General features: G+C 42.9%; 2 protein-coding genes across 3 annotated transcripts in view; one reads left to right on the plus strand and one right to left on the minus strand.

Annotated features, from left to right (window-relative positions):
• Positions 1-473: 473 nt before the first annotated feature.
• Ccdc17 (coiled-coil domain containing 17) lies at positions 474-4,599 on the plus strand. Of its 2 annotated transcripts, XM_026778175.1 has the most exons (13): positions 474-953; positions 1,029-1,106; positions 1,210-1,381; positions 1,459-1,621; positions 1,716-1,796; positions 1,882-2,000; positions 2,411-2,521; positions 2,730-2,857; positions 2,941-3,038; positions 3,167-3,370; positions 3,504-3,705; positions 3,775-3,891; positions 4,291-4,599. In XM_026778175.1, exons 1-13 carry the CDS (start codon positions 780-782, stop codon positions 4,402-4,404), a joined length of 1,761 nt encoding a protein of 586 aa, XP_026633976.1. In that variant the 5' UTR covers positions 474-779; the 3' UTR covers positions 4,405-4,599. The 2 variants fall into 2 exon arrangements, with proteins under 2 accessions (XP_026633976.1, XP_026633977.1); XM_026778176.1 differs by lacking the exon at positions 1,716-1,796 and having other exon boundaries at positions 3,504-3,891.
• Positions 4,600-5,566: 967 nt separating this feature from the next.
• Positions 5,567-18,142, minus strand: part of Nasp (nuclear autoantigenic sperm protein) — a 23,344-nt gene continuing 10,768 nt past the window's right edge. Inside the window, exons 4-13 of the mRNA XM_013355299.2 lie at positions 16,539-16,645; positions 9,914-9,993; positions 9,448-9,533; positions 9,269-9,342; positions 8,715-8,903; positions 8,445-8,611; positions 7,794-7,850; positions 7,621-7,698; positions 6,700-6,825; positions 5,567-6,343 (exon numbers count right to left, since the gene is read on the minus strand). Coding sequence (XP_013210753.1) covers positions 6,263-6,343; positions 6,700-6,825; positions 7,621-7,698; positions 7,794-7,850; positions 8,445-8,611; positions 8,715-8,903; positions 9,269-9,342; positions 9,448-9,533; positions 9,914-9,993; positions 16,539-16,645 — 1,045 coding nt within the window. The 3' untranslated portion in view covers positions 5,567-6,262. The remainder of the gene's footprint in view (positions 6,344-6,699; positions 6,826-7,620; positions 7,699-7,793; positions 7,851-8,444; positions 8,612-8,714; positions 8,904-9,268; positions 9,343-9,447; positions 9,534-9,913; positions 9,994-16,538; positions 16,646-18,142) is intronic.

The following is an 18,142-nucleotide window of genomic DNA, read 5'->3' on the forward strand; positions in this document are numbered from 1 at the left end:
AAACAAGAATGTTGTTGGGGGAAAAAAAACATCAAACTTGGGGTTGAGGAGTAGACAAAGATTAAGGCTTAGCCATTTACCATTTGTCTTCATAACAAATCTAAATTGATCTTTTTCTCTTTTGGAATTGAGCTAAATTGAGAGTATTTTTTTACACACTTCGTAACTTGTTCCGCATTTGGGGTATTTGTGGCAAACACCTTCAGGACCCTATCTTGTTTAGAAAAGGAGTGCTTTGGTAACTTCTTACAATCCTGATAGATGCACAGATGATTTGACCAGTCTTTGATTCTGACTACAGCTGGAGCCCGGTAATTCTGTGTTTGCTTAGAGGCACACAGATTGCAGCTTCTGATGTTCCCTGCAGTGGAGAAGAGCACTAACTTGAATCCTGTCCACTTCAGAGGACATCAGTGATACAGACAACACTTGCCTGCCACAGGCTATGAAGTGATCAAAGTGATATGGCCCAGTTAGGCAAAGGTGCTGCCTTTTCTGTAAGGAAAGAAATCGAAGTTGCTGCCAACTTGGCCAAACTCATGCAATGGATGGAACAGACTGAGACTTTCTCAATTGGGGCTCCTCCCAAAGGTGGCAAGGGACATTGTTCTGGCCTGTCTAGGCCTGTACTTGCTGCCCAGGGAGCTAGGGCTCCTCCCCAAACATAAACATAAATTTGAAGATCTTGGAGATTTAAGAGTTGGCCTTTTCTCTCTGTTCTTTCCCTTTTGCCATACCCTCTATAGGACTCCACTGCTGTCATTAAAGGATCCCATCCCATGGCCGATTACTCTGGGGAGTCCGGATTTCTGCCTTGCGAGTCCTGTGACATGGTTTTCCGCTCCTGGGCTTTGTTGGCCACCCACACCCAACGATTCTGCATTGGTCGACTGACTCCGGAGGTGACACATGGAACACAGCCTTCAGTAGCCATGGAACAACGGGGCACCACGGTAAGGGTCGTCAATGGTTGGGGTAGGTTTTCCAGCAAGCAGGATTCTCAGGAGTCTTCTTCTCCCTGCCCCCAGATTGTGGCACAAGAGCAACAGAGCCATCCAGAGCAGGAAGAGGCCAGTAAATCTGCTCTAAAGAGGTTGACAGCGGAGGTACACACCCACCTACACCCAGCATAGATACAAACTTCATACCTGTAGGTAACACTTGAGGGAGATCACCCAGTTCAGAGCTAGCGGGTCCCATTACCTGCAGGTGCAGTTGCTGAGATTGTCCCTAAAGGAAATGCGCCCCTGGGCGACAGAGGGTGCCACCTCGCAGACTGCAGGGAGCCCTGGCGAGAGGCTGCGTACATTGGAGGGAACCCGTGCTAGGCGCGTGGCAGAGACAGAAGCGCAAAGCCAGGCCCTGGAGCGCCGCGGAGAGGGTGAGAGGTAGGGAGGCGTCGCCGCGGGGCCTTGCTGCTGTGCTAGACTCACCTGACTCGGCCCCTGTCTCCCTCAGAGCTAAATCGGCGTCTCCTTGGCGTAGCGGGACCCATGGGAGGACTTCCCGCGCCATTCGGCCTGCAGCGCGAGCTCCGAGAACTCAAGGCAGAGGCCGGCCGGACACGGGGCGCTCTGCAAAGGCTGGGGGCTCGCATATTAGCGCTACAGTCACAGCCCCGGTGAGACTCCCGCGGAACCTTGCGGAGCGCGAGTGGGGCGGGGCCGTGGGCTCGGGATTGGTCTCGGGTCCGTGACATCACCTCCCTGCGTCAGCATTCAGAGGGACTCTTTTAAGGAGGCAAAGAGATGTGCGCCTGCGCCGGTCAAGCCAGGAACACTGCCTGCAGAGATCCAGTGAGGTCCCGAGCTCGGGGGGTGGAGTGTAGGGGCGGGAGGCTGTTCAGGCTGGGGAGACTGCTTTCTGCTGCCTCCTCGCTAGGGCCCTACGTGAGGCCTACGTGAGCGGTGGTGGCCGGGACCCCGGAGTTTTGGACAAAATATGGCAGCTGCAAGTGGAGGCATCAGCCCTGGAGTTGAGGCGGTGGCAGAATCGCAAGGGTGAGCAGGAGGAGGGCAAGCCTAGAGAACCTTTGCACATTGAGGTCCTAGGCTTGGGAGGAGAAAAGGGTGTGAGGGAGGGCACCACTGGCGTGGGAGCCGCCTGAGGTCAAGATAGGAAAACCTTTTGATAAATTCGGACTTGCACAGAAAACCTTAATGTTGGAGAACTACATAAAGGATGACACGTAGGGGGCTGGAGAGATGGCTCAGTGGTTAAGAGCACTGACTGCTCTTCCAAAGGTCCTGAGTTCAATTCCCTGCAACCACATGGTGGCTCACAGCCATCTAAAAATGAGATCTGGCGCCCCCTTCTGGCTTGCGGGCACACATGGAAAGAATGCTGTACACATAATAAATAAATAAATATTTTAAAAAAAAGGATGACACGTCACTTTAATTCATCTCAGAAAAAGTAACTGCCTTCTCTGAGGAGCTTCTAGTGGTGGAAGCCGAAAACCGGCTCTTGGAGGCAGAAATACAGGCCTTGCAGAAGAAGGGCCTGAGTCTGGCGCCCTGGGGTAAGTGAAAACCCAACTCCTTCCTTGCCCATACCAAGATACTCAACCCAAGAGAAGGGGTGAAGGGTCCATGCCTGCAGAATGAGGCCCATGTGTGTATCATCGTTTTGTGTCTATGCACCTATCTTTGTGCCTTTTGTATATAACTCTATTTTACCGATTTCTCACTTCAGTTCCTCTAGCTCAAACCAACCTTTTCTGTTTCTAGGACCCAGGGAGCCTCAGCTCCTAGCTGATCCCTGGCCGCACCTGAGTAGAAGGGGTGATAAATCCTTCCTCCTTCCACCAATGCCAAGTTCAACAAATGTCCAGAATTTCCATGACACTTCAACATCTGTGAGGAAACTGGCAATCCTGGCATGTAGTTTGGGGAGTATGGGCAATCTGCAGTTCTGTATGGTTTAAACTCTTGTCCACAGCAGATAGTTAATGGAACCATGACAAGGACCTTAGGTCTCGATCGCCGCTTCTTCCTACCAGCATCTGATGCTTTAGGCCCTGCACCGTATGATCCTGGGTGAGGGCAGCTCTCTCCTTCACAGCCTCTTTAACTCAGCCACTACTGATATTTAAGTAGACACACGGGAGTACTGGGGGTAAGGAACGGGAGGATTTGATTTGTGTGCTTAGATTTGTATTCTTCAGGGCTGGCCTTGTCATTTTCTATGACTTCCTATGGGGCCTTGAGGCTTCTTGGGTTTGGGTGCAGCTATTGACAAGATTGGTCCAGGATGGACAGAATACAGGAGAGACCACAGCATTGCCTCCAGCCCTTTGCTTACCACCACCGTCAGCTCCTGGACCTATGGGCAACTGTGCCATCCTTGCAAGCAGGCAGCCTGTACCCAGGTCAGTCACTGTCAGTAATGAAGGCCTCACCTCATTGTTAAATCTGTACACAGGTGCTCCTGGGGGCTCAGAATGACAAAAGCCCTAAAAAGGTATTTTGGCTTAGTATTACATGGCATTGGTTGTTCTACAGATTGCCTCCATCACCACTGGTATCTTTGATCTGTGAACTACATGCCTGGCAGAGTGTTACATGGGCACCACAACCAAAGGCTTGGGCCTCACTATTGCTATTTGACCAAGATAAGCAGATGCTTAGTGGACGTTGGCGCCTCCCACTTCAGATCCTTCCTCCTAACTCCAACCTCAGTCTTGGCCAGAATGAAATTCCCCAGGTACGTGTGGAGGGTAGGGACTGGGTCTACTCCAAGATTCAGATGGAGTACCACTCTTCCTTTTCCCAGGCAGGTCAAGCTGAGCTCTTTCTGAGACTGGTGAATGCAAGAGACGCAGATGTCCAGACGTTGGCAGAGATCAATCCAGCAAGTGCCCATGAGTACCAGTTCCAGTACCCACCACTGGTAAGAATCCACTGGAGCTAGAAAGTATGACTGATCAGCTTCTATTAGCTAGTATGCATCAGTGACTATATTAACCCATTTGATCCTTAAAATTTACCCACTAAACACTGTGTAGCAGAACCTGCTTCTCTGTGACTTTGTCCACAGATAAACTCCACAATCTTTTTTTTTTTTTTTTTGCTTTTTTCGAGACAGGGTTTCTCTGTGGTTTTGGAGCCTGTCCTGGAACTAGCTCTTGTAGACCAGGCTGGTCTCGAACTCACAGAGATCCGCCTGCCTCTGCCTCCCAAGTGCTAGGATTAAAGGCGTGCGCCACCACCGCCCGGCACTCCACAATCTTTTTACCTCTAGTTCTGCTTAAATTAAAACAACAACAAAACTACCTTTCATGTTCTACAGGTATCCAATCCATCTTCACTGGAAACCAGTTCCTTCTCCCACAATCCTGGCTTTGTAGACCCCCAGCCTTCCACAGAAGAGGCTTTCGTGTCACAGATGAAGATGAGCATTTGAGATCCCACCAGTTTTGACCCAAACCCACCAAGTTTTTGAAGACAGAAGGCCTAGTTCTAGACTTGTAGCTTTTTTTTCTCTTTTGGTTTTTCGAGACTGGATTTTTCTATATAATAGTCCTGCTGTCCTGGAACTTACTCTTGTAGACCACACTGGCCTCAAACTCAATAATCAACCTGCTTCTGCCTCCCGAGGGCTGGGAATAAAGGTGTGCGCCACCGCCGCCCAGCCTGACCTGCAGTTTTGTTTTTTTTTTTTTAATAAAGTCTTAGATAAATCCCAACCAAGCCAACTAGTTTTTCTGTACATTTTCCTTTCGCAAAACAGATTGAGGAGTAAATGATTTCAGATATCCACAGTAACTGCCTGGCATTCAAATCTCTGAAAATAGCTGTTTTACTAAAGCTAGCTTTATTGTCAGATTTCACTACAGTCCCAGCTTCGTCAGTACTTCTGGACAGAAATCTATCCATCCACAATCCAAAGCTTTCTGAAGATTTAGGTTCCAGCCAAGTAGATCATGTACTGGAATAGCATTCTGAACAACTACAAATCCAATCAGCAAAGATCTTGTACTGGTCATATCAAGTCAATTCCAACTGGAAAGATGGAGAAACTTTAGGACTCAGAACAATACAATGTTCAAAGTCAGGATGAGCCCAAGCCTTAGTGACCAGCCCAGAGAAATAATTTGTGAGAGGAAAAAAAAAACCCACAAAAACTGTCATTTCAGCACAATGCCATCCGCACTCAACACTACTTTGCCCCCAGGCTCTATGCTTCTCCAACAGCAATGAGGGGGATCTGTTTCAACACTGGCCTTTGAAAGAGCCAGTAGAGCCAGGTGGTGATGGCGCATGACTTTAATCCCAGCACTCTGGAGACAGAGGCAGGCAGATCTCTGCAAGTTCAGCCTGGTCTACAAGAGCTAGTTCAAGGACAGGCTCTAAACCTACTGTGAAACCCTGTCTTGGAAAAACAAAAGAGCCAGTGAGCCAGTGTAAGGCAGCTCCCACTTCCTGCACTCAATAGGATGGCCTTTAGCACCTCAACTAAATACCCAGAACTGACAGAACAGCTTGTCACTCAACCCCATATCCCAGTGAGGTACTCCAGGTAACCCAGAACCCTTCTTGTAAAAAAGTATAATTCCAGAAGAAAGATTTTTAATTAGCATATTTATTTTTTCTAAAGCAAAACTGCAGACAATAGAACAATTCCAATTATTGACATACTGCAACCTTACTATGTACAGATCAGACTTTCTCCTCCAGATTCTTCCAGTTACCCCCACCTCAATCTGAGCCTTTCCAGTCAGAACTTGTGTCTGATTTAACATACCAACTGTTTTCCTCAGGGATCACTTCCCATGTTTTTATCAGTTTTCCAGCATAGGATTATAGTCTTAATTGGAAACCAGGTGAAAGAAAATCGGTACAACCCAAGACCTGGCTCATATCCAATCATCCATTTTCTGCACCAAGTACATTCCTACCCAGTTCTTGTTTGGCAGACCCCCCCCCCCCAATCCAGGAACAGCACCACTGAAAGTGCAAGACAATAAAATTCAGCCAAGTATTTGGAAGTAGAAACTTAGCACCAGAAGATGGACATCTAGCCATATTTGATCACCTCTGCATTAGACAGGAAGTGGGTTGTCCAACAGCAACATACACAGTAAACACATACACCAAAACAACCTAGTGCCCCAAGGCATATTATATTTTAAGAAAAAGCCATAAAAGCCTTAGCTGTTGCCTACAATCTTTATTGAAGTTATACAAAAAGAACCCCCAAAAGTGAAAAAATACATTATGTACAAAACCACTTTCCCTTGGGAGAAAGGTTCTGTTCCCTCTTAACATGCAGTGCCTTCAACTGTAGCTGCAGACTCCACTGTCCCCTCTGCTGCTGCTGGGCTTTTAGCCTGATTCTCAGCCTAAAAGACAAAGAGCCTAGGTATAACTTAAGGTATGACATAAGCCATCCCATAATGTATAACGTAGCAGGCTTCAGTCACAAGTAAACACAGGGAAGTTTGCACTTTTCTATGAAACAAAACTACAAGATGCTAAGGCTGAAAAAGCCAGCAGTTCACACATTACATGGGAAGGATCAAATAGTCTTACCTTTCAATAATTCATGAAAGAAATCATAAAATCTGTCAGGCATTCATAAGCAAACTATATTCAGTACAACCATTCTGTTATTATATCATATGCACTTGGAAGGCCTGGCTTCCCAGCCCTGAAAGCAGCAGGTTAGGCCAAGTGGCCAAGTCTTAAAACTACCCACCTCAGCCTCCATGTTTTCTGAACCTTCCTGTCCACTGGGGACAGCATCCCCACTGCCTCCATTCAGCTCTGGCTCCTGCTTGGCTTTCTTTGCATCTTTCCGGGGGCTCTCTTCTTCTGGTTTCCTCTAAAGATACAATTATGAAGGCCTCATATTTATCTTAAAAACACAAGCTGCAAAATAATCCCGTAATCCCCATGGTGCCAATATCCTGAACATCCTGACTCACAGCTCACTAGCTCTGTTCTCTAGCACAAGGCAATGCTGACCACTACACAGTGGAATAAACTGCTATGTCCCAGTGTATTTTATCTTAACATTTCCCTAGTTGGGACACATGGAACTGGGGAGAGGGAGGGGTAGAGATCCGAAGAGTACAAATAGGTTACTTGTCAGTAAAGACAGAAGCCAAGATTTACCCCTCAGGGAAAGAATTATTGATTGGGACTATTGGCAAGAGTGTCAACAGCCATGCTAAACCAGTCAAGATTTTAAAATGTACTCATCTTAATCAATCCTGTTTAGCTTTCCAAGTAGCCCCAGGCTAAGAAGCCATGAGTTTGCTATGTAAGGTATGCTAAGTGAAATGGTTCACGTAAAGAATTCACTCTTTTGGCCAGGCGGTAGTGGCGCGCGCCTTTAATCCCAGCACTCGGGAGGCAGAGGCAGGCGGATCTCTGTGAGTTCAAGGCCAGCCTGGTCTACAAAGGGAGTTCCAGGACAGGCTCCAAAGCTACAGAGAAACCCTGTCTCGAAAAACCAAAACCAAAAACAAAAAAAATAATTCACTCTTTTGAAAATGAGTGTTACACTGTGCCACTAAGAGGGTGAATCAATTACTGCTAGTGTATTATTTCAGACTTCCTACCCGCAAATGTAGACTGGAGAAAAGGTTAAAAAATAAATACATGTAAATTTTACCTTCTTTCTGACAAGATGGGAAATATCAGTCACACAATTTGACGAGGAAGCACCATCTGTTGGCTTTCTATTGGCAATCTGGCAAAAATAATTCTTTGTTATTAGCAATTTACAAAAACCTTATTTGACTCAAGGTAGGCTTATTGAAGGAAACACACACACACAATACACACCATGGAGACTGAGGTGCCTGCTCCACTAGCAGTGAAACCTGAAGAGGAACTCTCTACCTGTGAGACACAGACACAGTAAGGTATAGCATAGAACCCCAGCCACCCAGGCTTATGTTACCCACCAAGCAATCGATTAAAAGGTTTCAGCATCACTGGCAAGGTCTTCCACACAAAGACAAACAAGAAACTAAACCCTTCATGTCCTATTTCTGACAGAACATTCCCCAGCAAGCATGTCTATGGCCAGCAATGGAGCCAGGTAATTTAGGTTTAAGAGATTCCATGACTTCAGCCTTTTCTATATGGTATTGTCAAAAACATTTTACAATAGTTTAACATAGTATTTATGCTGAAAAGCAAAGAAAAGCCGATGGCCACACAAAGTAACAGTGAGAGCTTTTAAACAAGTGTGTCTGCACATGGCATACTTTCTACCAACTGTACTGTTTGGAACAAGTGAGATGACCTCTTATTCTGATCAACTCTCTCATGGACAGTCCGGCAGTGCTGGCGCACACCTTTAATCCCAGCACTTGGGAGGCATAGGCAGGCATATCTCTGAGTTCGAGGCCAGCCTGGTCTACAGAGAGAGGTCCAGGGCAGCCCAGGTACCATGTTATTTAGAAAATTTTAAGAAAAAACTCAACAAACCAGAGTAGCTTTCAAGGCCAGTTCAGCTACATTCCCACTACGCTGAGACTCCTTTGCATCTTCTATCTTTTCTCTAATTTCAGGTAGCAGTTCTTTCAGCTCCTCAATTTCTTTCTCATATTCAGTAAATGATCCTTCAGCCTCCTTCATCTGCTCATTTAGTACAGCTACAAAGAACAGGCTTAAATCATTAGTACCAAAAGGACCTTGTTTTCCCCCCACAGTAAATTGCTGCATCATCTAAGCATAAAGTAGCTGCTGTTCACTCACCCATTCTCTTCTCAATGACTTCAATAGATTTGCCATACTGTGTCACTGCCTCATCATACTGAGAGTTATAACCGTAGGCCAAACCCAACTGGTAGTGAGTCTCTGCAAGGAGACGGTCATGGGCTTCCAAATATTGTTCCTGGAGGCTTAAGCAAGCCTGGAACTCCTCCACAGCTTGGATATAATTCTCTAATGAAGACAAAACATCGAGAATTGTACAACATTTAATATAAAGCACTTTCAGAATTCAGTTCAGGAATAGTCTCATTTTACATTCCAATTTCTCCCTTCCTCCTAACTTTCCAAACAGGGTCTCACTATAGCTCTGGGTGGCCTAAAATTTGCTTCATAGACCATACTGCTCTTGAGCTCAAAGATCTTCCTATCTCTGTTTCCCCTGCTAAGTTTGGTTTAACTGTCAGATAAACCATTTACAAGGCTGTTTCACTGCTCTAGGCACTATAAGGAACTCAGACCTATTCTTCTGTCTATAGAAACAAGAGAATGGGGACATGAAGGAAGTTAGGAGACAGCAAAATTGGAAAATGCATTACCAGATTCAACACTAACTTCTCCAAGTTTAAGATGGGCTTGTGCAGCATAAAGCTGAGCTTCTTTTGTTTCTTGCCTAAAAAGAAAGGTAATTAGAAAAGCCTTAAAAATAACTGTCTAATCCTAAAGTGCTTTTGCATTTTCAAACACCAATCTACTTAAAAGCACCAAGAGTTTTTACCTTTTAAAAATGATCTTTGCTAAATCCAGCATATCCCAGGCAAGCTCTAAGTTCCCAATCTCCTCCTCTTCGTTTTCTTGAAGAGACTGAAGTATATCCAAATCATTGGCATTAGGCAGAAGTACAAGAGATCTTTTGAAAATATATCTACTATCATTTTAAAAAGGAAGGTTGGTTGCAACTCAAAATGCAGGCCTTCTCTATAAAACCTACCAAATGGGCCCCTAGTATCTAAGGTCTCCATGTAAAGTGAAATGGGCCCCTAGTATCTAAGGTCTCCATGTAAAGTGAAATGGGCCCCTAGTATCTAAGGTCTCCATGTAAAGTGAAGCAATTGTGATGCTGCATTTCATTTTATGATGAATAAAGGACCTCTACGCCCTAACCAAGAACCAGCTATCTACCTTTCTATTCTAGTAAGCCATGGGCCTACAGTAACAAAGTTACTGAAGGAATAACAACTTACCTTGTTTTCAAGAACTGATTCATTTGTGTTTTCTTCAGCCTTGTCATTTTCTTTGTCTTCTTCCTCTGAGCCTTCAGTTTCTACAAGCAAAAATTCCTCAGTATTGAGATGTAACTAAAGGTATTTTCTATTTGGTCAGATTCTGATAAATTATCTGTCAACCTACATTCTAAGACAGAACAGGAAAGAGGCTAACCCACATCAGTTAGCATCTGAAGTTAAAATCAGAGGTTAACACCTAATTCAAATCTAAACTAGTCTATTCATCAAAATGTCAACGTTTAAGGACTAAGGAAATAAAGCCTTCCAAGAATCTCGTATCTACGCAGCAGACAAGTTTTAGTCATTCATTAAATAAATAGTACACTGAAAGTACCAAAACCTAAATAATCCTATCCATTCACAATTAGCCAAGGGACTAGCTTTCCTACAAGAAGCTATGGGGAAGAGGAAGAAGACAAAGAAAATGACAAGAGCATGTCAGATAGACTCTAGAAACAACAAAAAGAAAAAAACTAGGAACAAGCCAGTTTCTTAAGATTTCAACATAAACCAAGTGTTGGTGGCACATGTCTTTAATCCTAGCACTCAGGAGTCAGAGGCAGGTGAATTTCTGAATTTGAGGTCAGCCCAAGAACAAGAGTTCCAGGACAGCCAGGGCAGAGAAACCCTGATTCAAAAAACAATTTTCATTTAAATATGTAACCATACCTACACCTATTTTGATACACAGTCACAAGTCAGAAACAAGCTTTTATAAGATTTAAAACCCAAAACACCAGCTGTTTCAGTTGACACAATCATCACTTAAATTAAGTATGTATTATGCTAGTTGAGGCTCTTTGTTGTTTTATTTTTTTCTGGGTGTTGTTTGTATGGTTTGGTTTTTGAGACAGGGTTTCTCTGTGTAACAGCCCTAGCTTTCCTGGAAATAGCTCTTGTACATCAGGCTGGCCTTGAACTCACAGAAATCTGCCTATCTCTATCTCCTGAATGCTAGGTTTAAAGGCGTGTGTGTGCCTCTACTGCCCATGCTTCTGTTTTTGTTGCTGTTTTTTCTAAAATTTATTTATTCACTCATTTATTTATATATTATTATATTATATATTATGTAGTGTTCTGCCTTCAGGCCAGAGGAGGGAAACAGATCTCAATACAAATGGCTGTGGGCAACCATGTGGTTGCTGGGATTGAATTTAGGACCTCTGGAAGAGTAGCTAATGGCTGTTCTTAGCTGCTGAGCCATCTCTCCAGCCCCTTCCACTTTCTTCTTAAAGAAACAAACTCTTACTATATAGCCCAAACTAGCCCCAAAGACCAAACATTGCAATCCTTCTGCATCTCCCTAGTAGCTGGAAATATATAGCTGACAGCATGCTCAACTTTTTTTGGGTTTTTTTTTCCCTCCCAAGACAAGGTTTCTCTGTAGCTTTGGAACCTGTTCTGAAACTCACTCTGTAGACCAGGCTGGTCTACAACTCAGAGATCCAGATCCTCCTGCTTCCACCCCAGAGTACTGGAATTAAAGGCATGAACCACCACCAGGCATGTTCAACATTTTTAACTCCAACTCAAAGATTATAAAATGTTGTTGTTTGAGACAAGGTCTAACTTCAGCCGTTCTTAAACTTGACGTATATACCAGGCTGGCTTCAAGCCAAGAGAGACCTGGCTGCCTCTCCTTCTCAAGTGCTTACTAAACACCTGGCCATAGTGCCTGTCTCAGCAATTTATCTGCAAATCAACACTGATTCATAACAACAGGCATAGAACATTCTTGTATATTTCCAATTGGTAGCACAAACCAACAGTACCTGAACATTTGCAAATAACGACCTAGTTAACAACTATAGTTAAACCATAACTAACCAAAAGTCTCATAATTGTGTGTAGCATATATCCACAGAGACAAAAAGTCAGTGTCAGGTGCTTCCTCTACCTCTTTCCACCTTATTTTCTGAGACAAGGTCTCTGAGACAGGAGCTCCACAACTAGCTAGTTATTAAGTTCCCATAATACAAAAAGGCTCTTTTATTTGACTCTGACTATGCAATTTAGTGCTTCTGAAGTAGAGCTACTAAAGCATTTTTTAATTTAGATTTTTAATCATGTATGTATGTATGTGTGTGTGTATATATATATATATATATATACACATACACATATATATACACACCATACATACATACATACACACCCGTGGAGGCCCAGAAAGATGCCCTGGAGGTGGAGTTACAGGCAGTTGTGAGCTGTCTACTATGGGGCTGAGAATCAAACTGGTCCTTTTCAAGAGCAATATGTGCTCTTAACAACTAATCCAGCTCCAGTGTTACCTTTTTCATGTAATGTAGTGCCCTGAAGTTTAGACTAGATTCATTTTAATGACTCCACACATCCTCCTACAATAATCAGAGTACAGAAGTAGATACATGTACTCTCACAATACTGCTTAAAATTTCATTATTTATTTTTACTACCTAAAGATTTAATGAAAAGCTGTCATGTCTTTTTATTTTAATAAAAGGTGTAATGGCAGCACACACCTTTTAATCCCAGCACTCAAAAGGCAGAGGCAAGCAGATCTGAGTTTGAGTACAGCCTGGTCTAAAATGAGTTTCAGACAGAAACCCTGTTTCAAAAGAAAAATACCAACAAAAAAATATTTAACCAAACCCAGGCATGATGCCTCATGTAATCTCATGAGCTCCTCCCTCAAAAACAAATGATGATGTGGAATTCCTATACATAAATCAAATACCCACTTAGCACAAACAACCTGAGCAGAGTAACTTAAATTTTTGTTCACTTACCAACCATATCTAATATGACAATTAAAACACACCAAGAAGACAGAGAATGGAACAGGAAAAAGAAAAGAACACATTGATTTATAAGCGATATTCATATCCTACAAGCCATAAAAAGTCAAGTACCATGAAATGGATTCCTATTTTCTTGTGCTGCTGGGATCAAACACAGAACTTTACTCATGCCAGACAAGTATTCTACCACTCAGTGTCATTTCAGGCACCAGTGCTTTAACTGTGTGTAGATGTATATATGGGAATGTGGATACACTTATATAGGTCAGAGGATAGCCTTGGGTTGGGTCAGAGATCAGACAGGGTGTCTGTCCTATTTTCCAAATTAGATGTCTCACAAGCATCTGGGAGTCCTGTCTGTGGTTCCTTATCTGCCCTTAAGAGCACTGGTATTATAGATGTGAGTACATTCCCGCTTTGATGTGGGTTCCGGGGACTCAAACTCAGGTTCTCACATGTAAAATAAGGACTAGCACTGCACACCCACACCTTTAATCCCAATACCTAGGAGACAGAGGCAGGCAGATCTCTAAGTGTTCAAGGTCAGCCTTATTTACAGAGCTAGGGCTGTTACAAAGAGAAGCCCTGTCTAGGGGAGGGGGTGAACTAGCATTTAAGCCTTAAAGCCTGACTTACCCATCTCTTTATTAGGTGTGATGAAAGACTTCCTGCCCCCCCCCATGCCTTATTTGGAAAATACAGAAAATTTTATCAGTCAAATAACACTCATAGGTTATGGATTTGGTTCAATAGTGGAGTGCTTGTCTAATACACATGCTGCCCTGGGTTCAATCCTCAACACTAGGAAGAGAAGAGGAAGAAACAAGACATCAGCATTTTCAAAAAACCTGTTTCAAAAAAAAGCAGGAATTCAATTCTGTGCTTTCTACTAAAGAAGTCCTGAAACTTAAGAAGCCCACCAGTACTACCACTTGACAAGTTCACCTCTGGCTGTGTCCATGCTGGCTGGAGAGCAGGGAAGGACCTACATTATAGGCAGATGCTTGCCAGAAAGGTCAAGTATTAAAGATGGATCATTGAAAATCTACAACTTAAGACAACTCTCAAAATAGTCTAGCAATTACACAAAAAATATGAATTGAAATATACCTGTAAATAGATAACTAGAGCAGGGAAGGACCTACATTATAGGCAGATGCTTGCCAGAAAGGTCAAGTATTAAAGATGGATCATTGAAAATCTACAACTTAAGACAACTCTCAAAATAGTCTAGCAATTACACAAAAAATATGAATTGAAATATACCTGTAAATAGATAACTCTTGAAACAGTCTAGCAATTACACAAGATATTAATTGAAATAAGACCTGTAGTCATTAATGCCCATGTTAGATGAAATTTACATATACAGTAGAATCCCCAACTGAGCACAACTCAAGTCAGACGTGCCAATTAGTAATTAGAGGCTAAAACATTCTGATAAAATTGAAACAGGATTAAGCCACTAAGTTGTTTAGCAGCCAAAGCAAGCATGAAATGAGGAAGGAAAGCAACAAGAGATAAATAGCTAAGTACTTTGCTATCTCTTTTCCCTAAAAAAGGGGTGGGACACACTACTATCATTATTGTGAATAACCTCTAAACATTTCTATAAATCAAAATGTGGAAAGGACACAAGAATGCTAACTGCCTTCATTTATTTAAATGGCATGCCTGCTTAAGTGTACCAATTCAGTGGATTCTACTGTTCGGTTCCTACTTCCTACAGCACATAAGAGAAACCATGTGAACAGTAAGTTAAAAAACCCAAAGGCATGCAAGTTAACATCCATTCAGCATTCTCTGCCAGCCTATCCTATTATTTCCCTACCTATCCCACAATCCATTTTTAATCCACCCTTCATATCACCTCATTGGCTAGTATGGCACAAGTTACTGATAGCTAGCCAAATTTCAGAAATCAGAAGATCTACTTTTTAATTAGTAAAAATATTAGCTACCACCAGCTAAAGACTTGGTGTTCTTGATTTAACTTTAACCCATCACCATGTTCTTAAATTAACCCCATTTTCATTTAGACCTTTCCTAAAGTAATCCTTTCCTAATCCAAAGGCAGACTGAAAATTCTGAATGGAAGGCTGACTTTTACCAATGATTAGTGAGTCAAATCTAGAATGGACTCCACCCATTGCAGCTCTAGTGTATTCCGGTTACCTTCACCCTCTTTCATCTGTTCGTCTCTCTCTTGTGTCTCTTCATTAGCAGCTATCTTAAATTTGTCTTCAGGTGCTTTCTCCGTGGCCCTCTGGGCTACCTTGGTCTCAACCTCATCTCCAGCTGCCTCAGACTCTTCTACAGGTAGCATAGCTTCCTCCTGTTCAGGAACCAGCTCTGCCTTGACCTCCTCTACACTTGAACCATCTTTAGTCTCTGTCAGTCTTTCTGCAGAAGTCTGTGGTTCACTAGGAGTCTGATCTTCTGCAGCTGATGGTCCATCAACTGAACCATTGTTGAGAAGAACTGTAATCTCCTGCCCTGGCTTCTCAGAGACATCTGACCCAGCCTCTGCAGCCACCGCTGGTGACACTGCATCTTGCCCTGACAGTTGCTCAAGAACAGCCGTTCCTACTTCACTCTCAGAGGAAGCTACCTGATCCTTTGGTTCCTCCCCACCCACATCCACACCCACATTGACTGCGGCATCTACTGTTTCAGCTTCTACCTTCATGGCAGTGCCCTGCTTTTCTGGAGCCCCAATAGGCTGATCTTCTGAAGTTTCTTTTAGCTTTTTTTCTACGCTCATTATTTCCTCTCCCTCCTTCTCCTGAGGCACTGTTTCTCTGCATTCTTTATTTTGAACATAAGCTCCAGAAATTGATTTTCCTTCCTCAGCACACAATGATGCCTGTTCTGTCTTCCCAGAAGTGACCTCAGTTTCATTCAGTCCTGGTATTGCTGCTTCTTTTGCCTCTCCAGAGGATTCAGTTAACTGCTTTGAAGTTGATTCAACTTTTTCCTGTAGCTTCTCTGCAGGCTCACTTATATCCATATCTTCTCTTCCACCCTTCTCCACTTCACTTTCCTGTTCTGTATCAGTTTCAGGCTTTGACAGAGACTTGCCTTCTGTTTTTTTGGCTTCTTTTTCTCCCATGGCGTCATAAACCTGTTCTCTCAACTCTTCCCTTGCTTCCTCTACATGGTTAAAGAAGATGAAGCATAAACATGTCTCCGAGTTTAATGATAAAAGCATAAATGGAAACTAGAAATACATTCCCTTTAAGTCCTCAAATAGCCTGGCTAACATTTAGCAGGTGCCCCAGTGAGAAAAGCAAAAAGAATACAAGCTAGCAAAGCAACATACTGCAAAAGAAATCAAACCTCTTTAGACTAGAAACTGCATATATTCACTTCAAGTAATCTGATTACCAGTCAGAGAAGACATGTCAACCTTTCCTTACTCTCTTCAACATTATATTTATTTGATCTGTAAAACTCTAACAGCCAAACTCAGAAAATATTTAATTTTCTAAGATGCATAAAACACAAAAGTGCTCCAAGGACTCCTACATTAAAATAACTGGGCTATGCAACATGGTTTTAAAAATAAATATGCATCAGAAAAGTAATGTTCTTAATATTTAAATATACAACTTAAATGATGGTTATTAGATAAATTTAGTTACTCTCTTAGAGAGGCTGTCACTTTAATAATAGCCTACATCTATTGTATCAGCCCAAGTACCTTTGGAGAAACCACCAACATAAGGACCCTATTTCTATAACTTATTTAAAGGAACCATAGGTCATCGCATCTCTTGAATGCAGCATGCAACTCTACATACCATCTACATTATCATTATTTTCAACCAAAGATTCATCTTCTGTTTTTTCTTCTTCCTCTTCTACATGCACTCCTTCCAAGGCATTTCCCAGCACTCCATTCTCCATTCTACAAGAAAAAGCACAAAAGTATAACTAGTCCCTAACAATGTATTTCAACAAGGAAAAAAGGCAACAAAAAAAAATCAAGTAAAAAGAAAACAAAGCTACATATTCAAACCAGGAGTAGTAGTTCTACAAGTGTCAGGCTAGCCAGGTCCACAAAGTGAGACTAGTCTTTATTTATTTTAAATATTTATTTATTTATTATGTATACAATATACTGTCTGTGTGTATGCCTGAAGACCAGAAGGGGGCACCAGACCTCGTTACAGCTGGTTGTGAGCCACCATGTGGTTGCTGGGAATTGAACTCAGGACCTTTGGAAGAGCAGGCAATGCTCTTAACCTCTGAGCCATCTCTCCAGCCCGGAGACTAGTCTTTAAAAATAAGGGGATGAGGGGCCAGGAGAGATGGGGAAGCAGTGCTGCACTTCTGAGTTCAGTTGCTAGCACTCACATCAGATGGCTCACAAATCTAACTCCAGCCCAAAGGGATCTGAGGACTAGCCTGGAAGAACACTTGCTCACATATGCACATACCCACACTTACATTGAATTAAAATAAGAAAAGAATCTTTGTCACATGCCTTTAATCCCAACACTCAGGAGTCAGTATCAGGCAATTCTCTGAATCCAAGACCAGCCTGGTTTACACAGTGAACACCTGGTAGTGGTTTGAATGAAACCTACCCCCCACAGGCTCATGTTAGGGTCATAGCTTGATCCCCAGTTAGTGGAGGTTTGGCTCGTTGGAAGAGGACTGTTACTAGGGGTAACATTCTCAATTTACTCTCTCCACATCAAGTTTGCTGCCTCAGTTCTAAGCTCTCAGATAATTCTCTAGTGCCATGCCTACTGGTTTGCTGTGATGCTCCCTTCCATGATAGTCATGGACTCACCCTGGGGCATCTGTATTATACTCCCAAGGCTCAGGGTCCAAGAAGAGGCACAAGGAATGTGTGATTGGAAATGAAGGGTGAGGACACTAATTTCCAGATATGATAAGACAAGAACACTCTACTCCTCTCCAGCAACAGTGATCGCCTATGCAAGATCGCCACAGGAATAGGCATGCGAGCAACTGGTCAGGGAAAATGGAAGGGGCTCATGAGGCTTCAGCCTTACATGAAAATTTTTATATATACTGACAACAACTGGTAGGAAGCCAAAGACATTTCCTTCAGTGTGCAACCACTGATAAACTACCCTCTTGCCAATGAATGAACCTAACGAAACTCACTGGTAGCACACATCAAAGTACAGGAAGCAGGGGCACAGCTGGGAAAAAGAATATTAACACAAGTGGGAAGGGCATGAGAGGGTAAACGGGGGTAAAAATAATTGAACTATATGATGATTATGTAAGAAAAGTCCTAATGAAACCCATTATTATGAAGAATTAAAATACTAATTTCTTTTTTTTTTTTGGTTTTTCGAGACAGGGTTTCTCTGTGGTTTTGGAGCCTGTCCTGGAACTAGCTCTTGTAGACCAGGCTGGTCTCGAA

This window comes from Microtus ochrogaster, unplaced genomic scaffold, assembly GCF_000317375.1.
Source record: "Microtus ochrogaster isolate Prairie Vole_2 unplaced genomic scaffold, MicOch1.0 UNK110, whole genome shotgun sequence".
Taxonomy (NCBI): Eukaryota; Metazoa; Chordata; class Mammalia; order Rodentia; family Cricetidae; genus Microtus; species Microtus ochrogaster.

What these genes read in the sequence shown, in the direction of transcription:
- Ccdc17 (XM_026778175.1), top strand. Translation starts at nt 780, where the DNA reads ATGGCCGATTACTCTGGGGAGTCCGGATTTCTGCCTTGCGAGTCCTGT. An exon ending in TGGAACAACGGGGCACCACG is followed by an intron (nt 954 to 1,028) that starts GTAAGGGTCGTC and finishes CCCTGCCCCCAG; the next exon opens with ATTGTGGCACAAGAGCAACA. An exon ending in CCTGCACCGTATGATCCTGG is followed by an intron (nt 3,039 to 3,166) that starts GTGAGGGCAGCT and finishes TGTATTCTTCAG; the next exon opens with GGCTGGCCTTGTCATTTTCT.